At 32.7% G+C, this 19,523-nt stretch overlaps 4 protein-coding genes and 1 pseudogene across 6 annotated transcripts; 4 read left to right on the top strand and 1 right to left on the bottom strand.

Annotated features, from left to right (window-relative positions):
* Positions 1–40: 40 nt before the first annotated feature.
* On the bottom strand, positions 41–1,209 carry LOC107990926 (very-long-chain enoyl-CoA reductase-like; annotated as a pseudogene).
* Positions 1,210–2,060: 851 nt separating this feature from the next.
* Positions 2,061–3,416, top strand: LOC127150727 (uncharacterized). Its single transcript, XM_051089233.1, has 4 exons — positions 2,061–2,308; positions 2,419–2,805; positions 2,849–3,123; positions 3,232–3,416. The coding sequence occupies exons 1-4, from the start codon at positions 2,061–2,063 to the stop codon at positions 3,414–3,416; spliced, it is 1,095 nt and encodes a 364-aa protein (XP_050945190.1).
* A 1,725-nt stretch (positions 3,417–5,141) lies between these two features.
* Positions 5,142–5,669, top strand: LOC127150726 (uncharacterized mitochondrial protein AtMg00810-like). Its single transcript, XM_051089231.1, has one exon. The coding sequence runs from the start codon at positions 5,142–5,144 to the stop codon at positions 5,667–5,669; it is 528 nt and encodes a 175-aa protein (XP_050945188.1).
* Positions 5,670–7,175: 1,506 nt separating this feature from the next.
* Positions 7,176–8,031, top strand: LOC127143764 (uncharacterized). 2 transcript variants are annotated; one of them, XM_051089272.1, is made up of 2 exons: positions 7,176–7,460; positions 7,552–8,031. In XM_051089272.1, the coding sequence occupies exons 1-2, from the start codon at positions 7,342–7,344 to the stop codon at positions 7,943–7,945; spliced, it is 513 nt and encodes a 170-aa protein (XP_050945229.1). In that variant the 5' UTR covers positions 7,176–7,341; the 3' UTR covers positions 7,946–8,031. The 2 variants fall into 2 exon arrangements, with proteins under 2 accessions (XP_050945229.1, XP_008447784.1); XM_008449562.3 differs by having other exon boundaries at positions 7,176–7,478.
* A 576-nt stretch (positions 8,032–8,607) lies between these two features.
* LOC103490160 (uncharacterized) lies at positions 8,608–12,485 on the top strand. 2 transcript variants are annotated; one of them, XM_051089271.1, is made up of 4 exons: positions 8,608–10,864; positions 11,246–11,380; positions 11,487–11,707; positions 11,890–12,485. In XM_051089271.1, exons 2-4 carry the CDS (start codon positions 11,365–11,367, stop codon positions 12,223–12,225), a joined length of 573 nt encoding a protein of 190 aa, XP_050945228.1. In that variant the 5' UTR covers positions 8,608–10,864; positions 11,246–11,364; the 3' UTR covers positions 12,226–12,485. The 2 variants fall into 2 exon arrangements, with proteins under 2 accessions (XP_050945228.1, XP_050945227.1); XM_051089270.1 differs by lacking the exon at positions 8,608–10,864 and having other exon boundaries at positions 11,098–11,380.
* Positions 12,486–19,523: the final 7,038 nt, after the last annotated feature.

The raw sequence follows: 19,523 nt of genomic DNA, 5'->3' as shown, positions 1-19,523 counted from the left end.
AGCACAACAGCCATGGTTGTCTGGAAGGCTTCTATTGTTTTCAGAAAAATGGAGGTAGAATCACCCATCTTCTTGGATATTTTGGCCTCCCTTCCTTCCCATCGAAAAGCTGCAAAAGACACTAAGACAACGTTAGAATATATAGGAAGAACAAAAACTGTAGATGGAGCAGTAACCCTTTTCCTAGACAAAGTTTATTTTAAACATTTGAATCACGAAAAGCATACTAAATTGACTAAAAAGCACAGATCACGATAAGAAAAAGAGCAATTTGCTCATGATGGAATAGTTTGTTAGTTATGATGAATTAGACATCACAAATCACCCTGTCGGCTTGATCTAGACTTCATCAATTGAAAACCAAGTGTACTAAATTAAACATAAAAGCTTATGAAAAGCAAGAAAAGTACAGTAAAAGCCTTTTAAAATATCAATGAGGGGAGTGCATTTTACATGAACGAGGAAGCAAATAGTAATCACCTTTTCCAAGTGGTGTTTTGCAATTGCCAATTTGGTCATAATGTAGGTAGCCGCTATTTCAAAAATATAACCAGCAACGGTTTGTGTTGCATTATTGAATCCAAGCCATTGATAAATCTCAGTTGTGTAGTTAGCAGAAGTTACAACTTACAATATTAAAAAGGAATCCGCGTGGAATCTTGTAGCCTCCCTTTCCACTAGGATCTGTAAGATTCTTCAATATGAGATGACAATATAAGTTGGATATTTGACATAGGAATCCAAATCCGAAACCAATCTTCATTTGGATGCCATTCACTGGGATGTAAAGTAGGTGGTTTACATAGTAGCTCATCAGAGCTCCAAAACTCCAGTAGTCTGAGCAGTTACGGAAGACAGTAGACAAGTGTGAAGTTTCATGGCTAAACCTATGAACAAATAAGGTCTCCATGATCCACTTAGAGTAATGGAGGGACAATAGTACATGGCATAAGTCTGGACAGGGAAGATATGACGCTCATCTTTATAGCCGAAGAACTTATAGACTGGAAAGTAGTAAAACATGGGATAGATAAGGAGTGGGGCCCCAAATAGTCCAATAAGAAAAGTGTTCTATAAGATTTGATAAAATATGTTTGGGCGACAAGTAAGTAATAACTCTATAAGAAGAGTTGATGTTTGTTCTGTATGAGGAGATTAAGGGTGTGACTAGGTGGTTGGTACAAATTGTATTCCACGTAAATGATTCATGGTTGTGCTCTACTTTGCTTTGAAACTAGGTAGATAAGAGCAAACTCTCATAAGTGATTAGGGGTAGACGAATGTGGAATAGTGGTACTTTGCTCCAAGGGATGATTATTAAGACTGCAAACAAAGTTCCACGATCATTATCTCCATTGGTATGAGATTTATTGAAGTGGTTCCAGAAGCAAAGTCAAGGGTTTATGTCCATAATGGACAATATTATACTATTATAGACATATGTATAGGTTTTATTATACTTATCATTAAGACCTTGCTGCACTCTAAATTTTTTATAATCACTCCAACTGAGATGGATTTTCATTAAGCATTAAGAACAGAGTAAGCAAGTGATTCAGATCTCAGTAAAATCCATGATCCTAGTAGAAAACACAAAACCTAAAACTTAATCATCCAGAAACAAAAACAACGTCACTAATGAATTGTTGAAGTTAAATTAATCTAAACTTAATACATGAATTTGCATTATTAAATATGCATGAATAGTTGAGATACATGGAATAGTTAATCACTAAATACATTGATATATGAATAGTCACATGTATTGATATTTATTGTTAATGACTTTTAATATACTTTTCTACTACTATAAATATGTGTAAGGTTTCTCATTTGTAAATAAGAAAGAAAGTAAGAAATTCAAGTTTTTTCTTCTCAATTGTGTGAATAAGAGAACAATCTTCTTCTCTTGTTTCTTGATTTGTATTGTGACTTAGGGCCTATTACGTTTCCAACAAGTGGTATCAGAGCTCTAGTTAGATATGACTTCAAATGGTAACATGTTGCAACCCCAACTTCCAAGGTTCAGCGGGAAGAATTTTAATCAATGAAGTATTCAAATGAAAGTGTTATATGGCTCTCAAGAATTGTGGGATATTGTTGAAAGAGGATACACTGAAGTTGAGAATCAAAGTGAGCTCACAAATCAACAACTTGTTGAGTTAAGAGAAAATCGTAAGAAAGACAAAAAGGCTTTATTCTTCATTTATCAAGTTGTGATGAATTTATTTTCGAGAGAATTTCAACAGCTACTTCTGCAAAGGCGGCTTGGGATATTCTACGATCTACCTATCAAGGAGAAGATAAGGTAAAGATGATAAGGTTACAAGCTCTCAGATCCGAATTTGATTGCATTAAAATGAAAGAAACTGAAACTATTGAAGAATTTTTCAATCGTATTCTTGTAATTGTCAATAGTTTAAGATCAAATGGTGAAAAAGTAGGCGATCAAAGAGTTGTTGAAAAGATTCTTAGAAGTATGCCAAGAAAATTTGAGCATATCGTCGTTACAATTGAAGAATCGAAATACTTATCTACGTTGTCTATAAATAGCTTGATGGGTTCTCTTCAATCCCGTAGGCGAAGATTAAAACAATTTGATGTTAACCCCGAGGAAGCTTTTCAAATGCAAACTTCATTTAGAGGTGGTTCACGTGGAAGACGTGGTGGTCATGGAAGACGAGGAGGTGGAAGAAACTATGATAATAAAAATGGTGCAAATTCTGAAAAATTCACAAGAAAGCTCTTCTTTATCTCGAGGAAGAAGAAGCGGAAGAGGAAGAGGCTTTGGCAGAAACCAAGGAGGTGGTTATGGTAATTTCTCTCACATTCAATGCTTTAATTGCAGAAAGTATGGTCATTTCCAAGCAGATTGTTGGGCACTAAAAAATGGAGTTGGAAATACCACCATGAATATGCATAAAGAACAAAAGAAAAATGATGAAGGCATTCTATTCCTTGCATGTAGTGTTCAAGACAATGTTGCAGAGCCTACATGGTATCTTGATAGTGGTTGTAGTAACCACATGACAGGAAATAGAAGTATATTTGTTACTTTGGATGAATCTTTCCAAAGTGAAGTGAAGACTGGTGATAATACCAGACTACAAGTCAAAGGCCAAGGTGATATTCTTGTGAAGACAAAAAAAGGCACAAAACGAGTTACAAATGTGTTCTAGGTTCCAGGTCTAAAACATAATCTTTTGAGTATTGGCCAACTGCTTCAACGAGGTTTAAAAGTTTCATTTGAAGGTGACATATGTGCAATCAAAGATCAGGCCGATGTTCTTATTGCCAAGGTAAAAATGACTGCTAATAAGATGTTTCCTCTTAACTTTACATATGGTCAAATATCTTGCTTCAGCAGCATATTGAAGGATCATCCTGGCTTTGACATTTTCGATATGGTCACTTAAACTTCATATCACTATCTTATTTGTGCAAAAATCATATGGTGAGAGGTATACAAAATATCAACCATGAGGAAATATTTGTGAAGTGTGTATTCTTGCAAAACATCATCGAGATTCATTTCCAACTGGGAAAGCTTGGAGAGCCTCTAAACATTTCGAGTTGATTCATACAGATTTGTGTGGTCCTATGTGAACAACAACAAATGGAGGTAATCGATATTTCATAACCTTCATCGATGATTTCAGTAGAAAGTTGTGAATTTATTTTTTGAAAGAAAAGAGTGAAGCACTTGTATGTTTTAAATCCTTCGAAGCTTTTACTGAAAATCAAAGTGGTTACAAGATAAAAACTTTGAGATCTGACCGTGGTGGAGAATATATAGCTTTTGGTAATTTTTTCAAGGAGCAAGGAATTCATCATCAAATGACAGCTCGAATGACTCCACAACAAAATGGAGTTGCAGAGAGAAAAAATATAACAATCATGGAAATGGCGAGAAGTATGCTAAAAGCAAAAAATCTGCCAAACGAATTTTGGGGAGATGCTGTTGCATGTACTATTTACATTCTAAATCGAGCTCCAACAAAGAGTGTTCCAGGTATGACTCCTTATGAAGCATGGTGTGGTGAGAAACCATCTGTTAGTCATTTGAGAGTGTTTGGGAGTATAGCTTATTCTCATATTCCAAATCAGCTAAGAGGCAAGCTTGATGATAAATCTGAAAAATGCATTATGGTAGGTTATAGTGAAAATTCTAAAGCTTATCGATTGTATAATCTTGTGTCAAGAAAAATTATTGTCAGCAGAGATGTGATTTTCAGTGAAGATGAATCATGGAACTGGAATGACGATGTTGATGAAGCTAAAAGTTCATTTCATGTTAATATAGATGAAAATGAAGTTGCTCAAGAATTAGAGCAAGCGGAAATTCAAGCGGTGGAGTCATCTTCATCCTCGACGTCATCTTTCACAAGTGATGATGAAATCTCACCAAGGAGAATGAGGAGTATTCAAGAAATTTATAATACCACTAACAGGATTAATGACGATCATTTTGCTAATTTTGCATTGTTTGCTGGTGTTGATCCTGTAACTTTTGATGAAACCATCCGTGATGAGAAATGGAAAATTGCAATGGATCAAGAAATTGATGCGATAAGAAGAAATGAAACATAGGAGTTGATAGAGCTTCCGACAAACAAACAAGCTCTTGGAGTAAAATGGGTGTACAGAACAAAGTTGAAGTCAGATGGTAATGTTGAAAAATACAAGGCAAGACTTGTCATAAAAGGCTATAAGCAGGAATATGGTGTGGATTATGAAGAAATATTTGCCCCTGTAACAAGAATTGAGACCATTCGATTGATTTTGTCATTAGCTGCTCAAAATGGATGAAAAGTTTATCAAATGGATGCAAAATCCGCTTTTTTGAATGGACACTTAAGGAAGAGATATTTGTTGCACAACCTTTGGACTATGTGCAAAGGGGAGAAGAAAAAGTGTACAAGTTGAAAAAAGCCTTGTATGGATTGAAGCAAGCTCCGCGAGCTTGGTACAGTCGTATCGATAGTTTTTTTCTAAAGACAGGATTTCGAAGGTGTCCATATGAGCATGCACTCTATGTCAAAGAAGACAGGTAAGGCAAATTTCTCATCGTTTCTCTTTACGTTGATGATTTACTTTTTACTAGAAATGATAAATTTTTGTGTGATGATTTTAAGAATTCCATGAAAAAGGAATTTGAGATGAGTGATATGGGTCTCATCCACTACTTTCTCGGAATTGAAGTTAATCAAAATGAAAGAGAAATTGTCATTTCACAACAAAAGTATGCTCATGATTTACTAAAAAAATTTCGGATGGAAAATGCTTCACCTTGCAACACTCCCATGGATGCAAATTTGAAATTGTGCAAGGATGATATTGGAGAAGCAGTCGATCCAAGTTTGTATCGAAGCTTGGTTGGAAGCTTAATGTATTTGACAGCAACAAGACCTGATATTTTATTTGCTGTAAGTATGTTAAGTAGATTTATGACGAACCCGAAAAGAAGTCATTGGGAAGCAGGTAAAAGAGTTCTTCGTTACATTCTTGGCACCATTAATTTTGGAATTTATTACAAGAAAGTTTCAGAATCAGTGTTGTTTGGTTTTTGTGATAGTGACTGGGGTGGTAATGTGGATGATCATAAAAGTACATCTGGTTATGTTTTTAGTATGGGTTCAGGTGTTTTTTCATGGACTTCAAAGAAATAATCTGTTGTTGCCCTTTCTACAACCGAAGTAGAATATATCTCGTTAGCTGCAGCTGGATGTCAAGCTTTATGGCTTCGGTGGATGTTAAAAGAATTGAAATGTACTAAAAAATGTGAAACTGTTTTATTTTGTGATAATGGATCTGCCATAGCATTATAAAAGAATTCAGTTTTCCATGGAAGAAGCAAACATATTAGAATCAAATATCATTTTATCAGAGACTTGGTTAAAGATGGAGAAGTGATAGTAAAATATTGCAAGACTCGAGATCAAGTGGCTGATATTTTTACAAAGGCGCTCAAGTTTGACTTATTTGTTAAATTCAGAGGAAAACTTGGAGTCACTCAAGTCTATATTAAGGGAGGATGTTGAAGTTAAATTAATCTAAACTTAATACATGAATTTGCATTATTAAATATGCATGAATAGTTGAGATACATGGAATTATGTGTAAGGTTTCTCATTTGTAAATAAGAAAGAAAGTAAGAAATTTAAGTTTAAATTGTGTGAATAAGAGAACAATCTTCTTCTCTTGTTTCTTGATTTATATTGTTAGCGCCTATTACGTTTCCAACATGTATAGCCCCTGCGGGCATCGGCGGATCTAGCATAGGCCCAGGGGGGGCTCGAGCCCCCCCTCAACTTTATTGCTATTATATAATATATATAAAAAAAGCTACTTAATTTCAATATTTACTATTAGCTTAGTGGTTGTTGTGATTGTCAGCCCCCCTTCCACCTAGGTTCAAATCTTACCTATGTAATTTATTTTTCATATTTTTCTTCCAGCCCCCCGTCAATATATTTTCTAGATCCGCCACTGCCTGCGGGTTACTCACCGTAGCCTACATAATGCAATGCATAAGAACATCAGTATAGAAAATCTAGAAAACAGTGAGCTTACAATTTTAAATTCTCCATCGCACAAAAGTACCTTTCAAGTTTCCAACTACACTGCAACATACCTAAACTCTGCGATTAAAGTAGAACCAAACGAAAACGAGATTAAGCAAGAAGCTACTCACCGAATCATCGATTCGAAGGCCACCGGTGATGAATACTCTCAGACCTTCATGGCTTGGACAAAGTGTAGACGAAGAGTAAACAGCAGTACTGATTGTTGTTGCTGCAGCAGCAGCAGCTAGGGATCTAAGAGTAGGAAAAAGAGAGGGAAATGAAGGTGTGAGAGATTCCATTAATGGCGTGAAGTTCGAAGGTCTGTGGAGAAATGGAAATTTGGCGGACGGACCACTTGGTTTGTGAAATGGGAATTATGAAAAATGTTAAGTCACCTTCAATCTCCCGGCCAAATCGGTTGGCCGTTGGCCAAATCCCTCCCGGAGTACAAAAGAAAGAAAAATAAAAAAAATTAAAAGAACCATAAAATTACATTTATTTAACTCAATTTACGGAAAATTTTCCCTTTAATTTACTTGTTATGTGTGTGTGTATAAATATATATACATGTATGTATGTATGAATTATTGCTTGCTTTCTAAAGGACGTTTGCTCCACCAATTTTGGTTGAATAGTATGGAAAATTATATATAACCTTCCCTAATTGTATTTTGTGAACACAATTGCATTTCATTTGATGGCGTGCGGCACAAGCAATTAGTCTTGTGCTTTGAAAATAGAAGAAACTGTGAGAGAATTTTGGCGGGAATGAGAAATGGAGGCCCGAGGAGGCGGAGATGGAGGTTTTAGTCCACGCGCCACCGTAGAAGATATCCAGAGACGGCTGCTTCGACCGTCATCGTCACTTCACTCTCCTCCACCGCCACCGACGCCGTTATTCTACTTCTTTCAGTAATTTCACTCGGTAATGTTTTTCAATCTCCTCAGGGTCTGAACTTCTATAATTTGTCTTGATTGATTCCAGGTTTTCTCTCGGTAAAAATGCTCAAGACCGAAATTCCTCGCAATTCGAGGCGAATTACATGAGGCTGTCCCGGAGTCGAGAAATATCAAGCAAGGAGAGGAAGCTCGAAGATTACTTGGATCCGGTTCTTCTCTCTGCAATTTCTTCGAAGATCAATCGGTTCGAAAAGATTCCTAGGATCACGGTGAAGAGAGAGGTTAGGGATTTCGAGTGGCATGTCGATGAATTGAGGATGTGGACGGAGGATACGGCAGTTGGAAAGGAGAAAATTGATGCTGTTAATCTTGGTAATGACTCTGATAATCTCATAGAAAACGATGTTGACGGAGATGTTAAGTTTTCTACTCCGTTTCAAAAGTTTGAGCAGAATGCATTGGTACTGTTCGAATTATGAATTGAAATTGAAATATTGACTAACAAATGTACGAATGTAAAAAGTTGAATAGAAATAAAGAACATCATAGGCTTCTGTCTGTTCATTTGCATCTTGTAGTCATACCTGTACCGCTTCTGTGCTGAATTCTCCATCCCAATCTTCAAATTCCCGGTCTATTTATTTCACATACTTTTCTATTCAAAATCTGGAAACACAGCTATTCAGTACTTTTCTCGAAGCATGCACCAAATACATGCTCAATTATGATTGACTGAGAGGACTTTGGAAGATCGCTTGTTGGTGCATTAGACTTGGGATCATCTTGGTGGTGAGTAGATCAGGTGTGATGCCATAGGTCGAAAGATAGCTTCTGTTGGGAATGTGTCCTAAATCCCACATTAACTATAACGAGGAAGATGATAGATATAATCGAGGGACTATATCTTTCATCTTTGTTCATATGAGGTTTTTTTTTGGTGAAACTAAAAATAAAATTTAGAAAATACCCATGTCATTGTGAAAATATGTAGGTATCGGTTGTCCCTAATGAGTCTACGACAGCACAATTCTCTGAGGCTTTCCTGTGACCACATCCTTTGAAGGTATTAAAAGGCACAATACACTGGTACCTTCCTTTCCCCTGTTTGCTAAATTTTCGTTCAGTTTTTTATGCTTTTGGATTGCGTTTTTTACATGGTAATTGATGTCATACACAGAGAAAAGAACAGCCATCATTGATATTTTGGATGCTATTTTGATGAACTGATAGCATTTTACCGTGAGTATGATTCATCAAGAAAATCAGGCACACTTTGTTGCAATCAAGAAATTTGACTGTGATAAGAGGACACACCAGCATGCCATTTATGCTTAAATATTAGGTATAATGAATGGTGCCTTATCCATCCTACAACCATTTTGTGAAGTAATTTGAGCAGTTCAAAAGTCATTTAAACTCTGACAGATATTTTGAGAAGTCGTTCTTGTTCAAATGAAATCTTTTGAGAGGAAAATTTTCCTCCCTTTTCCAGTTGACATTAACATTCATGCGTGATTTATTTGAACTTTTTGGTTAATTGAGTTAATGTCCAAAGCACTGTTTGAGTTAGGTAAACTGAGGTGGTTATGATGTATGATTTAATTAGTTGTAATTATGCTTTGTTGCTAGTTGTTACAGTATTTAATATTAAGATGCAATAGTTTTGTATGTTATTTAGTTAGGTTTATTTCTATTTTAAAAAGTCCCATGGGCCTCTTTAGTACAGTATTTAATGTTTTCATCTTGTTGTAATAGTTTGAGAAACCCTAATGGAATCTCCACATTTGATCTTGTCTCTAAATTTCTCCCGGCTCTTCCAAGAGTTTTCATAAGTATATATAACTTCTATCATCTTTGGTCACTAATCGAAATATAAGTTGTTTTTGAATTGTTAAAAATGAAAAAGGAGATGCCAGGTATGAGACCTCAATGCATTGATCTTAAAAATTTAAGCTTTTCATCAAGGCAACAACGTCCGTATGGGTAGTGAGTGAAGGTTGGTATGATAAATAGGTTAGTAAGATTAGGAGCTATCTGATGGTTATGATATTTTTTAGCCTGTTGGACTTTTGGCGAATCCTGACTGACTTGGGAGCCATAGATATAAGATCAGTCTTCAGAGACATATTTGAAGTTAATTCAAATTATTTGATGAAACTTAAATATTAGCTGCAGTTCGATTTGTAAAAACTCAACATGACAAACTAGGAATTAAGTTAGATAAAAAGGCTCCACTTAATGACCATTGGCCTTTTTTAATGAATAAAGTCTTCGATGTGATAGAACTGATGATGGTGAACTGGCTGGCACAGTGTGTTACAAACTATAACATGTGATTTATCTATTTGCTTGATGTTAAAAGGCCTTCAGGAGGTGGTTAGTTTGCTTTGTGGTGTATTTGGTGAGTTCCTTCTTCTTGTTTGTTTTTTTTAAATGCAGTAGTTAAGTCAGATGTGAAGTTTGTATATGTATCATTGTCTGATGGAATCTTTCTATAAAGCCATTTCTACTTGTAAAAACCACGTGGCAGCATTGGAGTTGGTTTTCTAATCATTGTTTCAATAGGATTTTGAAGCTTACACCTCGGGGGCAGATTAAGTAACTTTTATATCTAGCCTCTAGATGTATGACTTCCTTAGACCATAAAAGCCTTACGTCTTCCTAAAACTACTAAGTATTAAATTCTTCTTGTTATGCATTTCTTGTCTATTTCAACTTTATGGACACATTCTGTCTAGTTCTTATTTGAATTCTTTCTTCTTTGTCGGTTGGGAAAAATATATTTTCTAAAATCATGGGTTTGAAGTAAAAGACAAGAAAACTGGGTTTGTTTTTTCCAAAAATGTTCTGCAGATTGAATCTTGGTAAGTTGCTCTAAACATGTAATATTGAAAACCAAAAAACAAAACTTAAGAAACCAGAGGCGAAATAAAACAAGTTGTGAAGTAGATCTTTGGAATAAGATGATATATGCACTATTGATTTTTATATACTAGTTTTCCATACCGCAGGGCTTCATCTGAACAAAAAAGGTGAAAGACAAAGGTTAATAAGCATTTAAAGAAAACAGGGAAAAGAAAAAGTAAAAGAATTATTCTCTTGATTTGCTCAATCTCTGATAATGCCGCGACCGCTGGTAGTGTATGATGTTTTAATTTGAGGTCCTTATCATAGGTTATATGATATTGTCTGATGTTGACTATTCCTTTGATTCCCTGAGATTCTGCCCATCTCTGTTGCTTGCAGCCTGCAGGGTGCCACCCCACAAACGGATGTTACAAATCTTTTAACTTGGCCACCACCACGGACGAGGATTGATGCCTGCCCATTCCTGATGAAGAATCATCGGGATACGAGATTTGCATTTGGTTCTCCATCTTCCTTAATACTCTGGCAGAGTACTGTATAACTTCCTCTTTTTTGTCTGCACTTTGAGTGCATTTACATTGACATGGAGCATGGAGTAGACTTCCAAAAAGAAAAAGCACACCTCCATTTTCATTGTTTATTATTTTTTTAATTAATGTTGATTAGCTTTAAGGATAAAACTGTCATTTCAGCTTCTTTTCTAATCTGAATTTAAATTTGACTTTTATTCCAAAGATTATCCTCTTCATTGCAATTTTGAATGCAATATTATTTAATATTTCTTTTTGTTCTTTCCAGTTGATCTTTATATCAAAGTTGACACTAATTTACACTTTTAATTGGTTTTTTTCATTCTAATTTGGATTTGGGTAATTGATATCTCACTGTGCTGTAGCTTAATTAATTGACAGGGAATAGACGTTTCCCTGGGCCTTCTGCCTAGTCTGTGGGTCTGTGGTGTCACTGCAGTACGAAAGTAGTCTCATCAAGGCCTTTTCTATCATCTCTTTTGCCTTGCCAATCAGAAAAAATGCTCACAAGAAATGGCAAGTCCTCTCTCCCTCTAAATGCTTATAGATTGTCGTGCATATAGTGTCTGTTCTCTAATGATTTGAATTCAATGTTTTTCATTCACAAACCTCCTCTCTGCAGCCACCTCCTTTGACCTGACGTTTCTTAGTATATCAAATCAACCACCACAGTCTCAGCCAGTGATGGCTCAACAGGATGATGGATGGCCTTTGGGATTAAGAATGCTAAATGCTAGAGTTGGATTGCTGGAAAATCGAGACTTTCCTGGATCAATCTCCTTCAACACTTTGCCTACCGGATCTCCCATCTCCTTTACTGACTCTTCAGTTCTTGACTCTGAGGTAATGTTTCACATTCTTTTTATATATTTTTTTTATTTTTTTTGCCTCAATTCTTTTTTTAGTACATCTGGGGATAGGATCGGACCTTCAACCGCGAGGGAGTAAAGTGATGTTAATTATCGTTGGCTTTTTTCCTTCAAATTCTGTGCTTCAATTCCCCTTTGTTTCTGATTGGATTACAGTCAAGTGGGTCATTCTTCCATTCTAAAAGCACCACTCTGGGTAGCCTACTCGGTGGTTCTACTTCTAACATCATGGAACTCTCAAGAAGATCGTCAAGAGAAGGTAGCACAGAAGCCAGCCTAGGAGTAGACAGAAAGATCAATAACTACTTCAAGTTCAAGTCCAAGCAATGGCTATTTTCCCTGTGCTGTAAACTGAGCACCGATGCCGTGATCGCCACTAGAACTCACTCGCTGGCTCACTTTCTAGAATTGGAGAGGAAACGAACTGCAACCGCAGCTGCCGCCCACCCTCGGCCAATTGTCGGAAGATCCAACGATAATTTAACCAGTTGAAACAGTGTTTTCATTAGCCAATGGCAATGAGCAAATAGGAAGAGGCCAAGGAGAGTGGTTATAATCGATGGGGGGGAAAATGGGAATGGGGTTCTTTGGTGTTGTTTTCATCCTCTGCCTTCAGACAAAATTATTAGGCTGCCATTCATAATACCGTTAAATGTGGCAGTAGTGAGATGCTTTTCTGGGTCTTCATCAACTGTTTTGAGATCTGACTTTGATCTCTTAAATCAGGTACTCAACAACCCTTTACTTTAAAATTGTTTGTTACCTCTCTTGTTTTTGCATATTAATTGCTCGTTTGAGTTTTACTTTCTTGCCCCTCTGTTCATTTCAATTTGGAAATAGAAATTAGTTTCAATGGAAATGAAACTTATGTTGATATTTGTAATGTTTCTTTTCGAAATTTGTTTAACCTTGACATTGTTTGATAAATTAGGAAGGGGAGGGTATAAGAGGAAGTAAATATTTTGACACCGAACTGTGATTAGTGGTAGACGTTTATCGAGTCAAGCGTGTCACTCATTTGCTTATGATTAGCTTTACTTTTAATTGGTTAAAATATTGAATACTCAATTAAAATAATGAAGTTTGAATATTCACCCTAATGTGTGGTTGAAATAATAAAAAGAAAACAAAAATATCATTTGATTTATTTGTGATAAATGTTTATTTGTTCAACTGTGTCCTTGATTCATTGTTACGATCAACTTGAGTATAATTTTATATTATATTCTTGATTAAAATATTAGAAGTTTGAATCCTCACCTCAATATATTTCGAAATAATAAAAAGAAAAGAAAAACGTTCTAACTTTAAATTTTATTTGTGATTTTTTGGATACTTATTGTTATTGTGGTTTTTTTATATACCATTTGGATATGACAAAAAAACTAGATAAGCCAGTGGCTTTATTTCCTATCAATAATTGTTCATGTGATCCTTTGCTATTATGGTTTGGAGGTTATATTTGATTTTCTGACCGTAATTATTTTCTTATTGCTTAGAAATTCTTATGTCTTATTCACATTTATTAACTCATTGCCAATAGATATATATAACTAATAAATGTAAGAAGGTTCATTCTTATTATTATTAATAGACATGATAGGATGGATATCATTTAATGACATGCTATCAGTAGAGTATAAGAGTGATATACATAATGAAAAGAAAATTACATAAAAATGTCCAAATGGGTGCGCAAGTTTTTAAAAGAAAAATTAATGTCATATTTCCAAAATCATGATCTTATTATATTTGCAAGTATGAGATTGTGAATTGCTACTCCATAAAATAACTTCAAAATAAATCATTGCTTATACATTTTTAGATATTCATAATAAATGATATAATATAAAGATGACAGAAGTGAGCATAACATTGCTGTAATTGATACTCTTGGTTTAAATTCTCCTAACCTATTTATTGTATAAAAATTATAAATAATGTATTATAAATTGGAAAAAAAATTTAAATTCAAACCAAAATCAACTATAAATGTAACTTAATACGCAATAGAAAAGTCGATATGTACTCAAAAAGGGGTAAAAAGTCAACATTGCTTGAAAAGTATCGTCTATTTTTCTTGGGAGAAAGCAATGGCAAAGGGATTTGAAAGAAGTGTAGAAGTAACAATCAATTGCTTTTTTTCTGCTTATGTTACTAGAAAAGCTAATGTAACAAATTATATTATTTTTGTTGGAAAATAAGCATAACTTGATTAGCATAGGTCACGTATAATGACTTTAAAATTAGAGGTTCCATCTTTCCACTTTTACCGTCAAAAGAAAATAAAGTTGAATTGTAATGTAAAAGGTCAAGGATATAAACAAACCAACTCTTCTTAACCTCATGCTCTTATTTTATTTTTTGAAAATATAAAAAAAATACAAGGAATTAAGAAGATGTCAAATCATTGGACACAACATTTAGGTACTTTGAAAAAATTCGATAACTCGAAAAATCTAATTACCATAGTTTGGTTATCAACTCATTTGGATTGTGGTGGATTCAACTAAATGAAGAGTTTATAGGTTGGATTGGACCATAAACACTCATTTGTATTTGAAATAAATGAAATTTTTATAGGTTGGTTTCATAGATTCACCGCCCTAAACTAATTACTAATTTGAAAATTTTGTTCATTACTTTTAATCCATATAATATAAATATGTTTATTTTAATTTGACTTAATTTCATGATTTTTTAAAGTATTTATTCTCTAACCACTATTAAAAATAACTTTTAAACACCGTGGGAAAAGAATTTCACATTACAATTTGAAATTGATTTGTTAATTTAGTACAATCTGTGAAAATAATTAAATTAATTCTTTTTCATATAAACACTGTACTTTTTTAAAACAAAAATTTAATAATGACCAGAGTAACCTAATTCTTTTTCATATTAATGTTACTTAATAAATACTCTCTAAAGAAACTTATGATTCATAAAATTGAATTGGATCTAAAACTTCTTTCAACCCAACCGAACTCATCAATATCCCGTTAGCATCATCAATCTAGATCTTCAAATCGAACATTATAAATGTTGATTCGTTATACACTTGTAATAAAATTACTTTTATTAAAATGAATTTTGAAAAATCACAAAGATAATGATCAAATACATATAAATAATTTATTCCATATCTCGAAAGGTATTAATATTTAATAAAACTTCTAGTAGATTAAAAAACCAATTTAGGAGCAAATTTGTTTATAACGATTGAAACATTATGCAATAAAAAGTAACCCTTAATTTTGACAAAATTAGTTGTTCTAGTAACACTTAATGGGTCGGGGTTCGTCTCCACCCCTTACACCTTCTCCATCTCCACAAATTTTCTAGGGGATCGAGTTTTTATCGGAAAAATCTATACGTTTCCAATGTTGTTTTGTTTCGATAGAATATTACCAATTTTTAGATTCTCATTATTTATAAAAATCAAAATCAAACTATTAGAATATCCATCAGTAAATTCCAAACATCTATACAAAACATTCAAAATCAATCCATAACTATTCTAACAAAGGATTCGATTTCGTCATATCTTTTTAAGACACAACAATATATTTTTTTAAGAAAAGTTCACAAATAACAAGTAAAAGCGTCAAGTTAAGCCATCAACAAATTTCATCCAACTTTATGGGAGATGATTTTTGAAAAAGATATTGTACAAATTAATATAAATCAATATTTAATAATAATAATAGTATGTAAACTTATAACTTACCTCATCGTCTAAATCTCCATCCTCAAGATCATTTTCCAACACTTAACATCAATAGGACTATGCTTATCTAGGTGTCAAAGTGATACATGAGCAACAAAAATTAGATCTCAAATTGTAATTAATAAAAGTTTGTTAAATAATTTGAACAATAATATTAACTCATACCTTTAACCATAACCAATCTTGAGTACACATCAAAGCTTCTAATAAGTTTTCATGAATTTGGAAATGATGTAGACTTACATGTCTACCACTAATACTAAATGCAGATTCAGAAGATAGGAACATCTTTTGCAATTTTCATACAAAACAGGATACTAGACTCCCATTCAACTTCCACCATTGCAAAATGTTAAAGTATTCAGTTCGGGGTAAAAGAGACTCGCCCAAATAATTTTCAAACTATAATTTGACATCATCAACATTATTCTTCGCATTATTAACAAACTCTTTAAACTTAAGGTAGCGATTTTTCCTATTAGCAAGAGAAGTTGAACTACTACCTCCATTCTTGCTTTGAAGTCGAAGAAGATAGGATGTAGAACGTTGAGATTCTTCTACTGTACTTGATTTTGAATTATAAAACTTTTTCAAATCACAACATAATTCTCTAACTCATTTAATTTCAGCATGATGAGATCCATATATTTGAGAAAAATAAATTTGGATCAATCTCATCTCGAATCTAGCTAGGATCTGTAATACTTTAGCACTATTACCAACACACCATGAATCACACTAATATTTTTTTAAACATGAAAAACATTTTTGACGCCATTATTTGTATCTCCTCAACATCAATATTAAGCCACTTAGAAAATTCTCATCTAATTTTACAAACTTCTTTGAAAAAAAAACATTGGAGGTTGGATAACTCGACTTCAAAAATACCACAGTCATCAAGTAAAATGGTTCAATCTATCACATTTCTTTTGCAAAATCTCATTCTATCTCTAAAGTAAGACAAGTGCATGGTGGTACAAGTTCTATTAGACATGGAAACACATCCTTGCATTCCAAAACAATTTTGAACATCACATAACGTTGAATTTCATTTTGTAACACAGTCAAGACTAGCTTTTTAGTGCATGAAATTTGTAATTGATGAATTTCTTCCTCAAAAATTTCTTTCCTTTTGGGAAAAAAAAGGGGTCCAAAAATGAATTGTACCTTTAATCTTCACTATACCATTAGACATTATAGACAAACCATCTTTCACTATCAAATCCAAAATATGTGCACAACAACAAATGTGGAAACAAACTTTCACGCAACTAAAATGTCTTTGAATTTAATTTTCTTAATAGAATGTTGACATTGCATTCTTTGTTAAACAATTATCTACTGTTAAAGTTGATTGTTTACTATCTATGTTCCAATCGAATATACATTCTACTAATGCTTCAGAAAGTAAATGTCTAGTACGTGGATGCAGCACATGTACAAACCTAGGATTATGTAATAATTTGTTAAAATAGAAACTAATAAATGTTGAACAAAATATAGATTACAACATAAAAGATTTAAATTAAATTACCTTAAAAGTCTACTCTAGAGAATCCAAGAATCATCAATAAAATGTTGAGTGATTGACATGTATCCGCTTGTTGCGGTCCACATCTTTATATAGTAAGGACAACTCTACTTTTATTGCTTTCCAAAAACTTCATTGTTTTGATTTTCTTTTTCAAAAGTTTTTATTATATCTCTTCTCATCGTGCTTTTTTTAAATCATCTTAAATATTGGTTGAATACCACTAAAAAACTTTCTAAATACTTTTTGTTCAACCATGTTTATAGAATATTCACGTAAAATTATGACATAATCAAGGTCTCTTCTAGAAACCTTCATAATTAGGAGGGCTGAATTTAACATTAATTTTTCCTTATTAGTTTTAGTGGGTCTCAAGTACGATTGCATAATGTCTCTTTGTCTACTCAAAGGACAAACTTAAAATGATCAGGTAAATGTTTGTGTTCCATTTTTAAGTTCTCTTCCTAACTTTTTTCCACGATACTTACGTATTTATTTCAAGGTATCATTTATTTTTGTCTTTCACGAAACCGTTACAAGTTACAACTTATAAAGTTAATTACAAAGGATTAAATCCTTATAAACTAAGGTGAAAAACTAAAGACTCGTTTGATAACTATTATATTTAGTTTTTGGTTTTCTAAAATATGCTTGTTTTTTATAAGTTAAATTATAAAAAAGTTCATGAACTTTAGTTTGTGTCATAAATACCTTTAAACTTTTAAAAATTGCAAAAATATCCTAGGATTCAAAAATACACTTCCGTTGGTTTTAAATAGAAATCATTAAAGTTTTATTTCAAAAGTATACTTGAACTATTGAAAAATTTTCATAAATTTCTTTTTAAAAAATGCTCTCATTGATCTAAATTTTATGTCAATTTTCTCACGAACCAAAATACAAACCTAAATTTTAAGTTAAAACCACAATCTTAAATTTATTTGACCATGAACACACTGTGATAAATCATGAACATTACCAATCTCTAGAGTTATTTTTGTAATTAACATATAGTTAGTTGTCAAATAAAATTATATTTGACTATTAACACACCGTAAAATTATGATAAATCTATCAGTGTGAGATTTTTTTTACTAATTATTGCTTTAATATGTTTTAAGGATAATTTTTTTAACTTCGTGGAATTTTGTGAAATTTTATGGTTTAACTAAGGTTTAAAATATCGAAGTTGATGAATATATCAAAGTCTTAATTTTACGTAAATATCAATTTCAATGCATATTTTTGGAAAGATTATATAAAAATTCAAAAAAAGTAAATTATTAAATAAATATTTTATTATTTTCAAATAAGTAAACAAATCTATTATTTATATCAGTATCATTTTAATGTCTACTTTATGTAATTCGTGGATTTTTTTTTAAGATGTAATGGATCGATTCTCCCCCTTCAATCCTTGGAAATGTAAAAATATCGATAGAAATATTAAGATGTCCTGAAAATTTAAAATTATGGTTTTAACTTAAGATTTTGGGTGTTAAAAATTTGGTGTAAAAATTGAATTAATGAATTTTTTTTAATTCTTTTTAAGTTTAAAGGTATTTATGAAACTTTTCAATAGTTCAAGGTTATTTTTTAAACAAAACTTGAATGATTTCCCTCCAAAACTAACGATAAGAGTATTTTTTTAATCATTTTTTAATGTTTAAAGGGTATTTTTTTAAACTTTTGAATGTTTAGAAATAGTTTTACCTAAACCACGAAGTTTTAGAACATTTTTGTAATTTAGCCTTTTTCTTACATAATCTTTATTCCATAAACACACAATTTTTTTTTTTTTGTCAAATTCAAAAAATGAAAACAAAAATTTCAAAATTACTATTTCTTTTTAAAATTTTAATTTTAATGGCATGGTTAATTTGAAAGGTAGATAAAAGAAAGATGGTTAGGAGAAATGATATTTATAATTAAAACCAAAACCATACATACACGTACAAATCACAAAACTTAAGGGTGCGTTTGGGGGAAAGGTTGATTTAGGGAAGGGTTAGTGTTAAGATAAAACTAGTGTTAAGTTAAACCTAGTTTTATCATAACCCTTGTTTGGGGGAAGGGTTTAAAAAGGTAGTTTTATGATAATATGTGTTTGGGGGAAGGGTTAGGTGGGAAGAGTTAATGGGGATTTTATGATAAAATGTGTTTGGGGGAAGGGTTAGGTGAGGAGGATTAATGGGGATTTTATGATAAGATGTGTTTGGGGGAAGGGTTAGGTGGGTAGTTTAATGAGGATTTTATGATAAAATGTGTTTGGGGGAAGGGTTAGGTGGGTAGTTTTATGGGAATTTTATGATAAAATGTGTTTGGGGGAAGGGTTAAGTGGGTAGGTTTATGTGGATTTTGTGATAAATTTTATTTGGGAAAATTGTTAAATGGGGTGGGTTAATTAATTTTTTATGTTGTATAATATTTTTAAATTCAATTGTAAATATCATAAAAAAATTATTGCATATTTTTTTACGAAATCCTCGAATCCGTATTATTCTCCTATTTTATTTGTTGTATGTG

This window comes from Cucumis melo, chromosome 8 (genome assembly GCF_025177605.1).
Source record: "Cucumis melo cultivar AY chromosome 8, USDA_Cmelo_AY_1.0, whole genome shotgun sequence".
Classification (NCBI taxonomy): Eukaryota; Viridiplantae; Streptophyta; class Magnoliopsida; order Cucurbitales; family Cucurbitaceae; genus Cucumis; species Cucumis melo.
This window is presented reverse-complemented; position numbering and strand designations above follow the sequence as displayed.